This window comes from Pinus tabuliformis, chromosome 7 (assembly GCF_031772625.1).
Source record: "Pinus tabuliformis cultivar Carrire ecotype Pingquan chromosome 7, CPIR1, whole genome shotgun sequence".
NCBI lineage: Eukaryota > Viridiplantae > Streptophyta > Pinopsida > Pinales > Pinaceae > Pinus > Pinus tabuliformis.
In genome coordinates this window covers 1,476,789,262-1,476,804,825 of record NC_142293.1, presented here as the reverse complement: position 1 = coordinate 1,476,804,825, position 15,564 = coordinate 1,476,789,262, and the positions used below count along the sequence as shown (strand labels likewise).

General features: G+C 34.4%; 1 protein-coding gene and 1 pseudogene across 2 annotated transcripts in view; both read left to right on the top strand.

Moving 5' to 3' along the window:
* The window catches only part of LOC149253396 (shikimate O-hydroxycinnamoyltransferase-like), a 47,674-nt pseudogene extending 41,807 nt beyond the window's left edge, over positions 1-5,867 (top strand). Inside the window, exons 3-4 of the transcript XR_016265469.1 lie at positions 2,296-2,729; positions 4,766-5,867. The product of XR_016265469.1 is annotated as a shikimate O-hydroxycinnamoyltransferase-like (transcript). The remainder of the gene's footprint in view (positions 1-2,295; positions 2,730-4,765) is intronic.
* Positions 5,868-13,250: 7,383 nt separating this feature from the next.
* On the top strand, positions 13,251-14,345 carry LOC149253395 (uncharacterized). Its single transcript, XM_089454466.1, has 3 exons — positions 13,251-13,430; positions 13,539-13,707; positions 13,960-14,345. The coding sequence occupies exons 1-3, from the start codon at positions 13,251-13,253 to the stop codon at positions 14,343-14,345; spliced, it is 735 nt and encodes a 244-aa protein (XP_089310592.1).
* The last annotated feature ends 1,219 nt before the right edge of the window (positions 14,346-15,564 follow it).

The following is a 15,564-nucleotide window of genomic DNA, read 5'->3' as shown; positions in this document are numbered from 1 at the left end:
GATTCGTTGAAACTCCAATATAAGTAGATCACTGTTGAAATTCCAATACAATTATCCTACTATGTGACATACACAATAGTAATTCGTTGAAACTCCAGTATAAGTATCCCACTACGTGAAATCCACAATACTAATTCTTTAATATGATACTTCAAGATAAGAAAAGAATGCCCCAGTAGTGTTGAGACATGACGATAAGGATAGATTCATAGATAATAGATATTTGGACTTATGAGGAAAAATTAGCTAGTGTGTTCACTCACACAATGCAATCCTACATTGTACACATTTAAAGCCTAAAGCATGAACAGCTAAGCCTGAAGCTTAAATGTTGAGACTCACACAACAGGGCTACACCCATGGACCATTGATATTCTATATAAGACATTAATTGACTTTTCTTGTTTATCGGAATGAAATAGTATATTTTGATTTGATTTTAAGAGTTGTATGCAATTTCTTTAGTGTTGGCACATTAGTGATATGAAAATACTGAATGTGTGGTTATGGAAGCTATGATGTGTTTGGTACATTCATACCCGAGGCTAAACACAATAGTATTTGGGCTCTTTGGGTGTTACATGTCTAAGGAGAACTTTATTCTTTTTCTTTTCAAAAGTTTATGGATTCTTCAAAATGTGCCCTATGTATTATTATTATTTGAAATGTTAAAATTCTGCCAAATTCTTATTTAAAAGTAGGTTCAAACTTGTTTTATTATTTGTAATTTCCTTTTTCTATACAACTCACAACATTGAAAGCTAATATTGATTGTTCCTCTTTAAAATATATTATGGTTAATGGATCTCACCAAACTACTAGAAATTTTTTCAAAAATTATTTAGCATGATTTGTAAAATCTTTGAAATTACATAAATATACATAAATGCCTCAAATCATTGGTGAGTTCAATAGTGGGAATACACATTGTTTTATATGTTTGATCTTTATAATATTACTTGGTTGACATATACTTTATGGTCAAACATTAATTAAAAAAATATTAAGATAAAATACAAAAGTTATATTAACAAAAAAAATAGTTTTATATTTATAATTCTTTTTAATAAAAACATATAATGTATATGCCAATTGGATAGTGTGAATACATATTGTTTTATATGTTTGATCTTTCATAAAACATTTATACCTATAATATTGTATAGTTGACGTATATTTTATGGTCAAATATTAATTAAGAAAATATTTAGATAAAATACAAAAAATATATTAGTGAAAATTTAGTTTTATATTCATAACTTTTTTTAATAAAAGCATATAATGTATATGTCAGTTGGATAGTGGGAATACACAATGTTTCATCTTTCGAAAATAATATAAAACATTTATACCTATAATATTACTTAGTTGGTTTAACATTAATTAAAAAAATATTAAGATAAAAATATAAAAATTGGTCAAAACCTATTACTAATTTATGCCCTTAGTCAAACTACTTGTTATTCACTAATGGCTAGTTAGCAGTTTTCTACATCTTTTTATTATCCTCATCTCGTCCTGAAGATGAACTACACTCGTTGGATCGAAACGACTTCATCTTGTGCTGAAAATGAACCACACTAGCTAGTTTGAAGCGAGTCCACAAGAATATCTTTTATATGATTTTTACCAAAAAATATTACTATAATACAAAAATTATATTACCAAAAATTTAATTTTATATTCATAAAAAATTAATAAAAACATATAATTTAATATTTAAATAATGAATAAAACTAAAAACTGAATATTATGTAATGAGAAAAAAAAAAAAAAAAAAAATCCGTATAAAAAAATTATTTGACAATGAAAAAAGTACCTGCCAAATTTATACCTTGAAACCAACCAAACAAATCTCATCAACATTAATCTAGTAACCAACACACTTTTTAACTATAAATTCACTAACTCATTATAACCATAACCATTAATTAAACTATTAATGATATATTTTAACTATTAACTATTTAACTCATTAATACTTTACTTTAATCCATAAATATCAATTATACTTTAATCTATAAATATCAATTAATTTTATAATATTAAATAATTAGCCATGAAATATTTAAAATTATATAAAATATTTTATTTTAGATTAGTTAATACAATGTGAAGGGACATTCGGCATTATAAATAATTTAATGGCGACTCTGTGCCTGCGGAAAATAATTAAAATTCATCGTCAAATGAAGGACCTGACTTAATCTTCGCTCCGTATTCTATAAATATGGAGTTTCTTCCCTATTGAAATCAATCCATACCTTCTTTTTCCTGCATCTTGTTTCCTCATAGCGAACGTCGTATCCTGCAAATAATATAGAAGTGAAAAGCTGTGAAACGGTGCTGCCCGCTGCACCGACTCCACGGGGAATGTTTGGCTTTCAAATCTGGATCTGGTAGTGGGGAGAACGCATGCTAGTACTGTAGATATCTACAGGCCCACTGGCACTGCTGCACCTCAGTTGTTTTCAATGGATATTCTTAAGGATGCACTTAGCAAAGTTCTGGTGCCCTTCTATCCGATTGCAGGAAGACTCGGAAAAGATGCGCATGGGCGTCTGCAAATTATCTGTAACGGTGAGGGAGGTGAGCTTATTGAGGCTGTAACAGATTCTACCATTGACGATTTTGGTGATTTTGCACCCAGTCCGGAGCTCTGTCAGCTTCTTCCCCGCCTTAATTGTACTGCAGAAGACATTCATACCTACCCTCTGCTCCTTGTTCAGGTAAACTAATACTTCCTTTAACTAGTTATTCTTTTAATCCAATTTATTTGATAGGTTAGGATCCTAGCTCGATTGCATTGTATTTTGGGAAAATTTCTGAATTAGAAGTCTTATTTTGGGAATATTTCAGAGTATGAGAATTAGGAGAGAAGTTAACTGTTTCATCTCTGTATTTTGAGAATATTTCGAAATCTGAGAATTATAAAAGAAGTTTTGGAAATATCTTGAAATCTAAGAGTGATTAGAAAAGTTCACTGTTTCACACTTAACTCGGGCAATTAGATTCTTTATTATTAAAAAAGTCAATTGTTTTACAGCTAGCTCTGACAATTAAATTCCTTTATTTTACTAAAATTTTTTGCTTAATTCATTTTAAATCACAAAAACCTAAATACAAAAATTAAAATGCTATTTATTCTCAAAATTTACAACAAACCTTAAAATAACTATTAAAATAAAAATTAAGAATAAGACTTCTCCTTGTTATTGTGATAATGTTTATAGCTATAAAATTTTAGCTCGTAAAGGAGGTGAGACTTGCAAATGTTACGAGTAAAAAGTATGAGCTATATAAGATCCCATAGGTTCATCTTTCGTTAAGTTGGTCAGACCAGTGTAAGATATAAAATTAAGTTAAAGATAAATTTATTTTATTTTTTTATTAAATAAAAAATTATATTATATATATTTTTAATTATTATCATTTTTAAACACGGTTCAAATTTTATAAGTTATAGAGTACATTTGAAAAGAGGAATTATCTTTCCATCTAATTTAATTGGTTTTTCATATGTGCTATTCAATCTTATGATTGAGGAAGATGGTTTATTTTAGAAATAAATATTAGAAATTGTAATTTTAATTTTTTTTAATTCAAATTAAATTAGGAATTAAGAAGTATATTGATTTAACAATATTTTTTTAAGTTAAATGCAGTTTTCTAGTGCACGGGTTTAGCAGTTCATTGAGATTTGAACACAGGTCATTTTAGTGTAGGGGTTTAGCAGTTTAGTGAGATTTAAACACAGGTCACTTTATTAAGAAAACCTTTTCTTAAAGAGTTGTACAACAGAAACTTGAATCTATAAGAGATTTTTTAATTGGTTCTATATTTGAAATTAGAAAAAAAAAAAACAAGTTGTAGTTAATGTTAATAACTATATATATAAATTTAGAAATATCATTTTTTATATATAATTTTATTTAGATTTTTTGTTTTTGTTTTGAAAAATCTTTAGTAGATAAATTTATATTTTAGTAAATTTTAATTATTTATATTGATTTCATATCTATTATATTAATTATATTTAAAAAAAGTTTTGATTATTAATTTAAAAATAAGTTTGAATTTTTTTTCTATTAAATTAATAATATTTAATACATAATATTTTTAAAAAAATTCTTTATTTATTATAATTATAATCATAATAATTAACTTCAGTAAAACTAATAATCCAAAATTATTATAATTTTCATTATTTAAAATCTTAGAAAAATCACTATTCTACCCCATATTTTAAAATTAAATTTTAGATATAATAGTCCAAAATTAATATAATTTTGATTATTTGAGATAGTAGAAAGGTCACTATTCTACCACATAATTTAAAATTAAATTTTAGATATAATATTATGTTATTTTTTATATTTTAATTATATTTTTTTATAATATAAAAAAAAATTAATAATAATTTTAAGAGTAATTAGCTTCAAGACTTAATATTCAATAATTAAACTTAACTTACCCCGTTTACTATTTATAAATCTGATAACTCATAAAAATTTATAAAATTACTCTAAATAAAAATCCATTTAACTTTTCTGCCTTTAAAAACTCTTGTGTTTAAATCCCAGCAGTAAAAACATAATCCGAAAACATTAATTATATAAATTTTTATATGACAATTGTATAAGACTGTTGACTTTTCATATTGATTCTTTGTACATAGCAATGTTAACAGTGCATGAGATTGAATTTTTCCGTCTGGTAGTATGTGTATATTTCATAACATTATGTACAATTTATTGATTTCCAGGTAACCTTTTTCAAATGTGGAGGAGTTTCACTAGGTGTGAGAATAAATCACATTGTGGGCGATGGATTTGCAGGTTTACATTTTATGAATAGTTGGGCTGCTGTAGCTCGTGGAGCCGATATTACTCAACCCTATCTTGATAGAAGTATTTTGCAAGCCGATAATATTGCCAGTCCAAAGTTTCATCATATAGAGTATGAACAACCTTCACCATTGAATGACAAAAATGGTGCAATGAATGATAACCAGAACTCAATTGGCATTTTCAAAATCACAAAGCACCAGTTAGACAGCCTTAAGGCCAAGGCCACAGAGAATGGCAATCAAGTAAAATACAGTAGTTATGAAATGCTGTCAGGCCACATTTGGAGATGTGTTTGTAAAGCTGGAAATCTGAGGGAAGATGAAGAAAGCAAAATGTATGTTCCTATAGACAGTCGTAATCGGCTAGTTCCACCTCTTCCTCCAAATTATTTTGGAAATGCTATTTTTATAGCTTCGCCTATGGCTCTGGTTGGGGACCTGACTTCAAAGCCTTTATATTATGCTGCAAGTATCATTCATGAAGGTTTGGTCCGGATGGACGATGAATACTTGCGTTCTGCTTTAGGTTATTTGGATTCACAACATGATTTGAATGCTTTAGTTCGAGGATCTCATACATACAGGTCTCCTCATCTCTGCATCACGAGCTGGTCTCGACTGCCTATTCATGATGCAGACTTTGGTTGGGGAAAGCCAATATATATGGGTCCTGCCATCATTGCTTTTGAAAACTCAATCTGCATTTTGTCTAGTCCTGTCAATGATGGAAGTTTGACAGTTGCAATAAAATTGCAGAGAGATCAGATGAACAGTTTTAAGAAATTGTTCTATGAATTCTAATAATGACTTCATTAGAATTACAATAAAATGTTAGAGAAAGTCCATATTCATTGGAAGATGGAAGCATGTCAATTGTAATAAGATTGCAGGCAGAGCATATGGTCTACTTTGAGAATTCGTTCTATAAATTTTGATGCAGATGGATGTTTGTCAATTGTAATAAGATTCCGGGCAGAGCATATGGTCTGTTTTGAGAAGTTGTATGGGTTTTTATAATGATTGAAAAATTATTATTAGTTGGCAATAATAGGATCTCAATTGTTATTGAAATAAAAATGGGACAAATTCAAGATTTTGATGTTTTTAACGAGACATTGACGATCCCGCAGGCTATACACAGAGAAGGTCAAATTTCATTTTAACAAAGGTTTAAAAACCTAATATATCTTTTAATTTGTATTTTTTAATGAATTTTTTAATTTCATTATTAAATGTGAGATGTATATATATTGGAGTAGTTTTGTCTTTACACTTCATTGGCTTTTCACGTACTTTTTAAAACTAGGTCGAGTCGCGATTTTTCTGGTTGGCTCTTGCGGATGACAATTTTAAAGGTTTCATTTATAATTTACAATCTATTTTTCCAATAACATATCCAAACTACAGCCAAGATTGATGTTTTAAACTTCAGATTTTTGGATAGCATCTCTTTGTCACTTCAAAATCCAGCCCAGATTCGCATATAAAAGTTTGGATGATGAAATTTAATACGATGGATCAAAATTTTAAATCTACGAAGTTACCTAAATTCGAAGTATCACTCAGGCAGGAGTTAAGCAAAAGACTATGGTAAGTTTTACAAGTTTGTACGGACACTTTTATGATATTTGCAATAATAGGATACTCATTATCTTTGCAGTTGTCTATAACGCGACTTTTTGAAAGTCTTTCTGGCAGTTTTTTCCAGTGAAAATCCGGCAGCAATTTATTGGAATCGCAAGTTTGATAGCTAGTTTCTGCACAATCAAAGCGTCGCAGGGGTTTTTCAGGGTGCTGAATCCGAATATGCAGTTAAAAAACCATTTTAACTGCAACAAATCATGATTTCATCTCAATTTCTTCCGCCGGATTCCGTCACCGGAATCTCAAAAAGTCACATTAGAGACAACTCCATTATCTTTTTAGAGATGTATAACCGATTTTATATTTAATATATTGGTATATAAAAATTAATTTGTATATAGAGGAAATGTAAAATGAAAATAATTTAAATATTTATGTTTAATGAGGGAAGTGAAATTTTATAGTAAAGATTGGTTGAATATCATGATATAGTTTTTCGTAGTAGTCGTTAGTACAAGCTAGTTGTCAGTCAAATATAGCCATTTCCCAGTCAAATTTAACTGTTTGAAGTCTTGCTCTCTATTTAACATGCAGATATGATCTGGTTCTTCAACTCGTCCTGATGATGAACCACACTCGTGGGTTTGAAACGTGTCCCCAAATCAAATATCATGTGATTTTCACAGAAGACTACTCTCATAAACCTGATATGGATCACAGAAGCCTCAATATCATGATATGCTTTAACAATCACATGCTTTCCTTTTATTATATTATTCTTTTTATTATATCATTTTTATATAATTATTGGTTATTAAAGTTTTGTTTCTAGTTTTCTTTAATTATTGAAGTAGGGTTGAGTTTAAGTTGGAGAGAGTCTTAATGTGTGATATTATTATTACTATGGTATATTTATATATATATTTTTTATAAATACAATATTGGATATTAAATCTTATATAAAATTTAGAAAATACTAAATTCCACACAAACTAATGGATATATATTAATAATTAATATAATTATATAAATTAAATTATGAGTGAATAACCATAGTTATCAAAATATTTGCTTCTTGATACATCTTAAATTGCCAAATTAAAAAGAAAAGAAAAAATCATAAAAATTAACTAAATTATAATTATAGTTTAAATTGTTATTAATATTATTTATTTTAAAAAATTATAACTAATTCATTTATAATTTATAGATTGATGAGTGATAATTACTACCCTAGCCATATAGATTAAATCATCAGTAAATCCATATAAACATCAGGACATTTACCACACATCGTATATTGCCAAATTATAAAACAAAAATCATAAAAAATAGTTTAAATTATTTATTATTATTATATATATATATATATATATATATATATATATATATATATAACGTAGTAATATTCTATGATGCCTCGAGAAAATGTAATATTTAATTTTACTGCGATAAGAGACAAACTGAATATGACAATATTAGTCGTTTGAAATTTAATAATCCTTTTATTAATTAAAAAAAAAAAGAGTAAGAAAATGTTTTCTTGATGTGCTGGCAACTTCTTGAGGAAGAAGTTGGGAAAAGACAGTTGTTGTGGTTGCAACCCTAAATACTTCCCCTAACTGGAAGGGCTTCCAGAGAAAAGGAGGAGGGTAGAGGAAAAATCTGCACTGTAGGGACAGACAGAAAAAGAAAAAGGCTAAGTTTGGTGAGGACTAGATAGCCAAGCACAGAGTGCAATCGTTCTTGCTGAGGATAGTGATCCTGCAAGAGAGCTAGGGGGGAGATTTGGTCTCGAAAGACAATCTCATGGTCGGGTGGTGTGACTAGCTACATCCAGAGGTGATCTCTTTCTGTGAAGATACTTAATTAAAGTAACCAGGTATGAAATACTCTCTGTTGAATTGTTGATATGTTGACTGTGTGGTTGTGAGGGTGTATACAGAAGGTTCTTTCAGTAGGATACTACAATAATTATGCTTGTGAAGAAACCCAAATGCATATTTATTTAGAAATTGATATTTCTTAAGCGTAGAAAAATAATGACTGTTGAAACTAAATCTGCCTGTAGAGGAACTATTTTGCTATGGATTGGATTATGACATATTTGGCCCATTTTATCTGTTTTGTGTTCCTCAATACCTTTCACCATGAATACAATTCTTACTAGAGGTGGTAAAAACTCGGTATTGACCATTTGAAATTCTGAGAAAAATTGAAAAGAGCTAACGCCACCGAATTACCATATACAAGAAATGATGGGAAAACATACAATTCTATTTCATTCCTTTAAAAAAAAAAAACAGTTTATTGGAAATTCTGAAAGAATGGTGAAAGTTAATGTATAGTGCCATCACATACAAGAAAAACAATATATATACATTGTTGTACCATTCTATAGAAAAAGACAATCCGAAACGCTGAAGGGTTGTAAAAAGAGTTAATGCAACAGTTCTGGTAAATATGAAGGAAATAACAGTAATACATCACACTGCACCTTTCTTGTAAGTAAACGAAATACATAGAAGCCAACAAAATCATATTGGTAACAAATAGTAGGCCTCGAGGGCCAAATTATACAACTCTTGCTTCTGATAAAATACAGGCAAATGAAAATTTGATACGGAAGAGCTGAGAACAACATACCAAAACTGTTAATACTGAAAAAGAATAGCTGTGCACGTGTATAGGGTCACAATTATAAGAATTTAGAAACCCCGACCTCGTCCAGGTTATTCGGGACATTAACCCTGAGAGGACCTAATGGAATTCCACGGCCGAGTTTTTTTAAATTAAAGCCTCTCTCGCCAATATGGAACTTCCAAGGGTGAAACCCTCTGTGTCAGTTCCAGAAAACTTGGCAGCGTGAATAATTTCACAGTGAGATTAGTGGATAGAGGAAAGGCCCTGAGGGGGTTTAATGAGAAATTATTATATGATATTAAAGGAAGAGCAAGAATACCAACAATGATCAAAAGGGCTCGAGGCCACATTTCAGAAAATAACTATAACCCTCTGTGCACAAACAACATAACCAGAACACAGACATAGGAGCAATTATTAGGAGAAGTAAATCCGGAGACCCATGTATATATTCATAAACGTTCAATGCATAAAGGAAAGTTAACCAAGCATCCACTAGAGTAGTCGCACCAGACGGTTGAATTATAACCGGAAAATATACAACAGACTTACAGCCGATAAATCCCCTTTATACATATTTAACTTAGCAAAAGAACTGTCCAGACCAGGGATGGCGACACCATTGTGGGTGAGAAGCCATGAAACCCTGGAGCATACAGAGAAGACCATTAAGAGTAATCTGAGGGCGATTCTAGCTATCAGGGTGAATACCCTCTAAACCCTTGAACGTTGACATACATGCAATATAAACAATAACTTAAGGTATGAACTGGCAAGAGCCAGAGTCATTATACTGTTCAGAACTAAAATCCCAGCTAGGGAACACTTCAACCACGGTGGATCTTACCCGGAAAGGATGTCAAGCCGATGTCGTAGGAGCTCCTCTCCTCCTGAATTAACCAAGAGTAAGCTTCCCATCATTCTGCGAAACATATGAACCCGCAAAGGGAAAATTACGATTAGAGCTACAATAAGCGACTTCATCATAAGGAGGAACTTATGCAACAATAAAACAATAGCTCAAAATTACCTGTAGGTCATAATGGCTGTCAAATGCTGAGTCTGAAGCGGTAACACCGGTAGTGACCTGGTTCTGTGCTCCAACAGAATAGAGCTGCTGAAGAATGAGCAGGACTGGAGCAGGTTCCGCCGGAAGTTTCCCTCCAAATGGAGTCACGCTCATAGCAATCCACAGAAGAGGTAAACCCTGAGGAGATCGCCACTGTTGGATTGCGGAGAGAATAGTGCACCGTTGATTAGGGCGGGGTTTCCAAACAGATAGATGAGACTGGACAGCTCTGCTCAGGCCACGTACCAGACGGAGTAGAGGAGTTAATAAAAGTTGCAGTAAGTACAACATGCCACGTGATGGCAACAGGGTAAATGAAACACTAGGAAACAAAGGTGTGCCACGTGGACCTCCAATTGGTAACCAAACCTTAGCGGTAAAGGTGATCATTAACACGCTGACGTTTCATTGAAATTACAACCGCGTAAATCCCAAGAGGTGAATGTATTATAGTTGTGGTAAAAAAATAAATTGAGTGGAGATGTTACAAGTGGTATCAGAGCCAAGTTCCAAAAACTGTGGCCTTTGGGACAAACATCGGAACAAAACAAAAACAAATTTGAAAAAAAAAAAAAAATTGATTGGAAATAAATGAAGTAAAACCATTATAAATTTTGCAGTTGCAATTTTACTTATATTTACAGAAAACAGTTAATATGTTAACTTCTCTTTTGGTTCCATTTTTAGGCAAAGGAAACAACAAAGAGATAGAAGATAGTGAGCATGCGAAGGGCAGGCAGCGCTCCGCATAGGTTTGTAGCAGGCCAGGGATCTGCAACAAGCCCTGGGGATAACCCAGAATTATGGGTACAGCTTGGAGAGGAAACTCGCAATACGAACCTTGCAATATTAGAGACGGTACAGGAACTGAAAAATGAAATGGCTTGATTACGAGAGGATAATGCCAGATTAACCATGGAGCAGGAAAGAATTCTAAAGAGCCTATCAGATAAACAAAATCAACAACCGTTGAATCCCAGTGCTGAGCAGCAGAGAGTGTCGGAGGAACAGAATCACCACACAGAACCAGAAGGGTCAGAAGGAAGGGATGAAGACTAGGAGGAACGATCTGATAATGCTTCCGAATAGCAGACATCAAAAAGACAACGGACAGAGTTGCAAGGGGAGTTCCGCAAGATCAAACCGCCACACTTTGACAAAGAACAAGAGGAAGTAGCTGAGGCATGGTTAATTAATATGAACAAATACTTCCAGTTGTATGAATATGATCACAACCTGAAAGCATGATTAGCCATTTTCCAATTACAAGGGAAAGCCACCCTGTGGTGGGAGGAAGTCAAGATCGTGAAAGGAGTAAGTGAACAGAATATTACCTGGGATAAATTTCAAAGATATTTCAAGGAAAGGTAACTGAAAAAACAGTTCTATGACGAGAAGGCAAGGGAATTCCATGACTTGTGTTTGGGACAGCAGACCATGGATGAATTTATTACTCAGTTTACATCATTACTTCTTTATGTACCTTATATTAGGGAGGAAAAGGCTAAAGTACAGAGGTTTGTCAGCAACCTGCCCTCGAATATGAGGGAAAGGATTGAGTTTGACAATCCGAAAATAATGGACGAAGCAATACGCAAAGCCATAATTTGTTACCAACAAAGTAAACAGAAGGGAGAAGTTTCAGGTAAAAGATGGACTGATAGGAGGAACAACAGATTGGCTGGAAATAATAAAGGGAATCGAGGGGAGGTAGTAAGGGCTTGGCAAAAGGGAAAAACAATAAAAATATACAGAAAGGGCCCCTCAGGTCAAAGCCAACAGGCGAGTCCAGGATCAGGGAGCCATCTGGAAAATTTGACAACAAAGGGACAGCAAGGCCCCTCGTGCAGTGTTGGGGGTGTGGTGGACCTCATTACGTCAAAAACTGCCCGCAATGGAAGGGAACCAAACAGATTTCCCAGATCCATGAAGCATCAATGGTCGGTGACGTGGGACATAGTCTGCCAAGGATTAATGCTGCCCTAGAAGATTGTCAGGCGGAGTACCAGCTGACTATGGTGGAATTCGAAGGTAAAATCTCAGACCTTACTGTAACTGTTTTAATTGACCCTGGAGCCACATTAAGTTATATTAGTCCTAAGGTTGTAGAGCACTGTAAACTGCAACCTATTAAATTCAAGAATCCTTGGCTAGTACAGCTGGCTACAGGGGCCAAGAGATGAGTGCTTGCAAAAGTCAATGACTGCCCTTTAAAGATAGCGGGACAGCCAGTGTTAGCAGATTTAAATGTGCTTCCCCTTGGTTCATATGACGTTCTAATCGGTATGGATTGGCTAGAAAAACATTGGTCCCTCGTCAACTGTAAAACCAAGACCATCTATTACAGGGATGAACTTGGAAAACAGCAAGAGATGCAGGGAATTAAGCGACCTGTGCAGATTCGGCCAATAATTGCCTCTCAGTTGGCAAGATGTATTAGAAAAGGGTGTCAGATGTATGCCATTCAAGTAGGCTATGCTAACTCGAAAGATAAAACAGCCGATTAAACAACATCCTGTGATACAAGAATTTGCAAATGTGTTTCCGGAGGAGATTCCCGGATTGCCCCCTAAAAGAGATATAGATTTTACTTTTGAATTGGTACCAGGGTCAGCCCCGGTATCCCAAGCACCTTATCGAATGAGTAAACCCGAGTTGACAGAGTTAAAGATGCAATTGCAAGAATTGCTAGACAAAAATTACATTCGCCCTAGTGTGTCTCCCTAGGGAGCTCCGGCACTGTTTGTGAGGAAAAAGGACGAGACTCTTCGTATGTGTATAGATTACCATCAGTTGAATAAATTGACCATAAAAAATAAGTATCCTTTACCCCAGATCGATGAACTTTTTGATCAAGTAAAGGGAGCAACAGTATTTTCCAAGATCGATCTGCGATCGGGTTATCACCAAATCAGGATTAAGGACGAGGATATAGCTAAGACTACTTTTAGAACAAGGTATGGGCATTATGAGTTTGTGGTGCTACCCTTTGGGTTAACTAACGCCCCTGCAACCTTTATGTGTTTAATGAACAACATATTTCATCAATATTTGGATCGATTTGTGCTAATCTTTATTGACGATATACTTATATATTCTCGCACCATGGAGGAACATAAGGAGCACCTTAGGTTGGTGCTACAAACCCTCCGAGAACACCAGCTATATGCCAAGTTCAGCAAATGTGACTTCTTTAAGGAGGAAATACAGTATTTGGGGCATGTAATCACAAAAGAAGGGATCGCAGTGGACCCTGAAAAGATAAAGACCATAATGGAGTGGCGTGTACCAAGGGATGTGGCAGACATCCGATCCTTCATGGGACTAGTTGGTTATTACCGGCGATTTGTATAAGGATTCTCAAGAGTAGCGTACCATATTACTTCCTTACAGAAAAAGGGAAGAGCTTTTAGGTGGACCCCAGAATGCCAAGCAAGTTTTGAGCAGCTTAAGCATCTGCTCACCACCGCACCCATTCTGAGCATAGCTGACCCCAATAAGGATTATGTGGTGTGCACTGATGCAAGCAAGGAAGGCGTCGGAGGCGTGTTGATGCAAGAAGGTAAGGTAATCGCTTACGAGTCAAGGAAACTAAAAGAACATGAGCAGAAATATTCCGCTTATGACTTAGAATTGGCAGTCGTCATACATGCTTTGAAGATGTGGCGACACTACCTTATGGGAAGAAAATTTTTATTGCTAACAGACCACCACAGTCTGACCAATTATTTTAGCCAGCCCACTCTAAATGCCAGGCAAGCACAGTGGGTGGATTTCCTAAGTGGTTTTGACTTCGAAATCAAACATTTGAAAGGGAAAGAGAATCGGGTGGCAGACGCGTTGAGTCAAAAATTACAGTGCTTATATGAAATTACCTGTAGTGAATGGAAAAGCCCCTTCGATGAGATGATTAAAAAAGCAGCAGAGCAAGACGTTGTATACCAGAAGATAAAACAACAAGTACAACAGCCAACCAGCAAGGAAAATCAGCTAGATTATGGGGTAGATGATGCTGGAATGTTGTACTATAGGAAGAGGCTATATGTGCCCAATCAGAACAACATCAAGAACCTTATTTTAGATGAATTTCATATCAGCCACTATGCTAGACACCCAGGATATCAGAAAATGTTCACTACCCTCCGAAAAGAATATTACTGGCCGGGTATGAAGAGAGATGTGGCTTGGCACGTTGTTTAGAATGTCAACAAATCAAGGCAGAACACCAACACCCTGCAGGACTATTGCAACCGTTACCCATTCCAGAATGGAAGTGGGAGACCATTTCTATGGACTTCATAACAGGTTTTCCCAAGACAAGGAAAAATAACGACTCCATCATGGTGGTGGTGGAAAAAATAAGTAAATCAGCACATTTTATCCCTGTGCAATCTACTTATAGAGCTCTGCAGATTGCTCATATTTTTATGCAAAACATATTTAAGTTGCATGGGTTGCCAAAAACAATAATCTCTGACCGTGATGTAAAAGTCACATTGGTCTTTTGGAAAACATTGTTTGCATAACTGGGAACTCAACCGAATTTTATTACAACATATCACCCTCAGACAAATGGGCAAATAGAACGGGTGAACCAGGTGGTGGAAGACATGTTGAGGGCATATGTCATGCAACAACCAACCAGGTGGGAAGATTACCTGCACTTGGTCGAATTCGCATACAATAATGGCTATCATACGTCACTGCAAATGAGCCCATTCGAAGTATTTTATGGGTGAAAGTGTTGCACACCCTCAAGCAAGGGTGGACCAGAAAACAAATTAATGTTGGGGTCAGAAATGCTTGGGGAAATGGAAGAAGTGGTCAAGAAGGTACGGTCTAATTTAAAAGCCGCCCAGGATAGGCAAAAGAATTTTGCTGACCGGAAAAGGAGGTTTAAAGAATACCAAGTCAGTGATCATGTGTATGTGAGAATTCAAGCAAAGAGGAGCACATTGCAATGGAGCGGGTGTACCAAATTGGCACCTCGATACCATGGACCGTTCCAGGTCTTGGCAAGGATTGGTCCGGTGGCTTACGAGCTCGCCCTGCCAAGTCACATCCGAGTCCACAATGTCTTCCATGTCTTCGTATTAAAAAATACGTCTATGACCCTAAACATGTAATCAGATGGCAGGATGTACAGGTAAGAATCATTTTGGTAAACCAGTCTGAAAATTTTCTTTAAAAGAAACTGACTTAGAATGTTGCATGACGCAGGTCGAACCGGAAGGAGAAATCCTAGTCAAGCCGCTGAACATTCTCGACCGAAGAGAAGTACAGCTGCGGAAGCGAGCTATTACCCAAGTTAAAGTGTATTGGCAGGACTTTGGGCCTGATGAGGCTACCTAGGAGGATGAAGAGCTTATGAAGCAAGCTTACCCGAGGCTATTTATGGCCAAAAGACATTGGGATGATG

Coding starts and splice junctions, on each gene's coding strand:
- LOC149253395 (XM_089454466.1), top strand. CDS start 13,251: ATGGAGGAACATAAGGAGCACCTTAGGTTGGTGCTACAAACCCTCCGA. Junction 13,431..13,538: donor AGACCATAATGGAGTGGCGT/GTACCAAGGGAT, acceptor ACTTCCTTACAG/AAAAAGGGAAGAGCTTTTAG. Junction 13,708..13,959: donor AGGCGTGTTGATGCAAGAAG/GTAAGGTAATCG, acceptor AACATTTGAAAG/GGAAAGAGAATCGGGTGGCA.